This window comes from Mus pahari, unplaced genomic scaffold, assembly GCF_900095145.1.
Source record: "Mus pahari unplaced genomic scaffold, PAHARI_EIJ_v1.1 scaffold_12774_1, whole genome shotgun sequence".
Taxonomy (NCBI): domain Eukaryota; kingdom Metazoa; phylum Chordata; class Mammalia; order Rodentia; family Muridae; genus Mus; species Mus pahari.
In genome coordinates this window covers 1,708-5,040 of record NW_018391990.1, presented here as the reverse complement: position 1 = coordinate 5,040, position 3,333 = coordinate 1,708, and the positions used below count along the sequence as shown (strand labels likewise).

Genomic DNA, 3,333 nt, shown 5'->3' with positions numbered 1-3,333 from the left:
TGGGCTTAGATATGCACAGGAGCCTGTAGAAAGAAATAGTGAGACAACAAAAAGGTGAGGCAGGCAAGTTGAGAAGACCTTAGACCTGCTTTCAGCAGAGGGCATCCTGAGAACTGTGGAGAATATGTGGACATAGGAGATGACAATCCCAATGAAGCAGCCAAAGACCACTGCAGTCATGAAACTAACCATTCCTATTACTACAACGTGATCATTAGAGCAGGACAGCTTGAGCAACTGGGGGACATCACAGAATAATTGGTGAATTATTTTGGCCCTACAGAATCTAATAGAGAATATGGATACTATATACAGGGTTCCTGGAATGACACTGCTTAGCCATACTGCTGTCACAGCCCACCTACACTTTCTGGGACTCATGATGNCCTCATAGTGGAGTGGAAGGCAAATAGCTACATACCGATCATATGACATCACTGTGAGAATAGCCACCTCACCCCAGGCAAAAGCTGCATAGAAAAAAATCTGCAGCATGCATTGTTCATATGAAATGTAGCCACTTCCTGCCAATGAACTGGCAACATACTGGGGAACTGTGACTGAGAGGGATGAGAGGTCCAGAATGGAAAGGTGCTTCAGAAAGTAATACATTGGAGACTGGAGCTGTGGGTCNAGTGTTGTGATGGTGATAATGATGAAGTTCCCTGCTGAGCCAAATAGGTATGTCACCAAGAAGAGCAAAGCATGCAAGATCTGCANCTCACGGTTGTCAGAGAATCCCATGAGGAGAAATCCGCTCATTGTGGTTATATTTTTTACAGTCATTTCAGTAATAAAATTTGTGGTAGAAGCTGGAGAATAAAGTAATATATTAAATGTAGTAGCATTTAACCTTGCTCCATTATTTGTTTATCAATATTTATTTTAATAATTACTCTATATACTCTATCTCTCTTCTCTCTAGATCTATCATCTATCTATGCATTTTTCTATCATCTATAGATTCTCTATTTGTTGACAATCATAAGTGAGAGCACACTTTTTTCATCTGCATAGACCTTACACTATCTACTCATAAAGCAGTAGCTACAGGTACATGTATATGTGGTCCATCACTGGTTCTCTCAAGGAATGTGGTTGTGTTTGCTCCATGAAAAAGTACTGTTCCACTGCTACAGTTAAAACCTGTTCATTTTCTTTAAGTCATCAATAAACACACTGTGATAGACTATGGAGNAGAAGTTTTTGAACATGGGATTAAATACCATTGTGGCAAATGAAATAGGCACTATAAGTAATACATCAGGAATTAAACTTTATTTGGTTGTCCACTTGAAACAACTATTCTCTCTTAGTGAACAATACTGTTGTTACTGTAAGAGGTTATTGGTCTTTGTAGAATCAAGTATAAAAATGATAGTTTTATTGCTCTTAAATTACCATGCAGTAATTATTAAAATGAAGGACAAAAACACTTGTGCAAGGGCAACACTCAAATCCCTTTCTCAATTTNCATACCCTATTTCATTTTAAGGAGTGTTTTCGAGGTCAAATAGTTTCTCTTTGAATTCTGTTTTNATTTNACTGCAGCCTATACCACTAACCTCAAATGTAGCCATCAAACAGTTATTAGAACTTACCACAAGCAAAGACAACGGCAAAGACAGATGTTGATTTCTCAANGTAGCTTAAGATGTGGAGGAAAATGGCCAATATCCAATAAGAGATTGGAAATGTAAAGTCATTTATGTTTCAGATAGAAGTCATGTTTTAGTTCATCATCCTTGTTTTGATANTTGATGAATTAAAAATAATCCATCATTCTTCCCATGNACGATGAATGTTAGTGCTTGATGGCTGATGAAAATGGAGTGTCAGCTTCCTGCATGTTTTTTTTTTCCATTACTGAGTTTTGTGCAAAGAAAGAAAACATGCTCTTTTGGTCTTTTGAAATTTTAAGTCCTGTGAAATATCATCAGATACTTTTTGTGCCTACCTAAAAATTATGTGCTTACAAATGTAATTGCAGAATAAAATTGAGGTCATACTTTTCAATCTTGAGGCATCTTACATTAAGTGGCATCTCTCTTGTGACAGAACAAATTCATTCTACCTCCCTCACAACTCTTTTGCAAGAATGAACTTGATCCAAATAATTCCAAACATACATCCAATTACTTGCTAGGACATTATAATTTGATTGTAACTAAAGTGATCTTAGAGCCAACCATGACATGAGAAAATGAGTCCCAGGATCTGTGGCAGCAGCATGCCAAATTCAAACCAGTGTGAGCTCCACAGGAAGATCCTTCACTGATAGGAAAATAAAACACTGTTAAATAAACTAAATAACTTTTGTATCATCTGGTACAACTTTTGTGTTTGAAAGTCTCTATGTACCTCAGTCATAACTTGAATCTTTCTAGAATATCCTCTTACCCTTAGATTTCTTCAATACTTGATATACACAAAAGATATCAGAGCAAACCAAAGATCTCCCTTATGTTTCTTACAGTTTTCATCTTTTCAAATTCTTTACTTTGGTAGTGTTTTTCTTTGAGGTCTGTCAATTGATAAACATATTTATAATTATTGTTCACAATTCATTTTATATTGTTCTTTTAAATTAACATTTTAATCTGACAAACAAAACTGGTTCATTTAATATTAATCTTTAAATCTGATATATCAATCCAGCACTGAGAGTTAAGAAAGCTGAGTAATATTGTTTATTTCTATATGTGAGACAGGAGGTATTTTTGAGTCCTTCCTAAAACAGATCTCCCTTGATTTACACAGGTAGTTTTATCAGCTTGGTATTAAATGTTTTAATAGGAAAAGTTTGAAAGTTAGTAATTTAAATAACAATATTACCATTGAGTTATAAAAATTTTCNCATATCAGAAAAGATACAGGGAAAGAGAAACAATCACATTGATCTTGTCTACCTTGGGCTGTCTCTCTTTTTGACATCTGAGAGCTGTTGAAGAAGTGCTTTAACTGTTTACAGAAGTGTCACATATGCGANGTTATAATATGTTAACTTTTCTCATTCATTAGTCTTCTTACATGGTCCCTTATTATATTTATATGAATTTATAAAACGTGTGTATTTTCAGTAAGGTCCCCTTGCTTCCTTGTTATAATGATAATTTTGATTTTCCAAACTAAGTTACATTGTAAGGTTGTGATAGAATTTCCATAAAATACTTATATTTCCTTATTCAAGTTTGCCAAAACTTACTCCAAGATGCCTTGTTGTGTGTGTAGCTCTTCATGATGATCTGCATTTCCTAACAGTTCTTGTTTACAATTGCATATTTTTAAANCTTATTATGTCCCTAGAGTACAATTGTGGTGAGCTGTCTTCTT

General features: G+C 34.9%; 1 protein-coding gene across 1 annotated transcript in view; it reads right to left on the bottom strand.

Moving 5' to 3' along the window:
* LOC110314787 (olfactory receptor 14J1-like) overlaps positions 1–786 on the bottom strand; it is a 1,872-nt gene extending 1,086 nt beyond the window's left edge. Inside the window, exon 1 of the mRNA XM_021189009.1 lies at positions 6–786. Coding sequence (XP_021044668.1) covers positions 6–786 — 781 coding nt within the window. The remainder of the gene's footprint in view (positions 1–5) is intronic.
* Between the last annotated feature and the right edge of the window lie 2,547 nt (positions 787–3,333).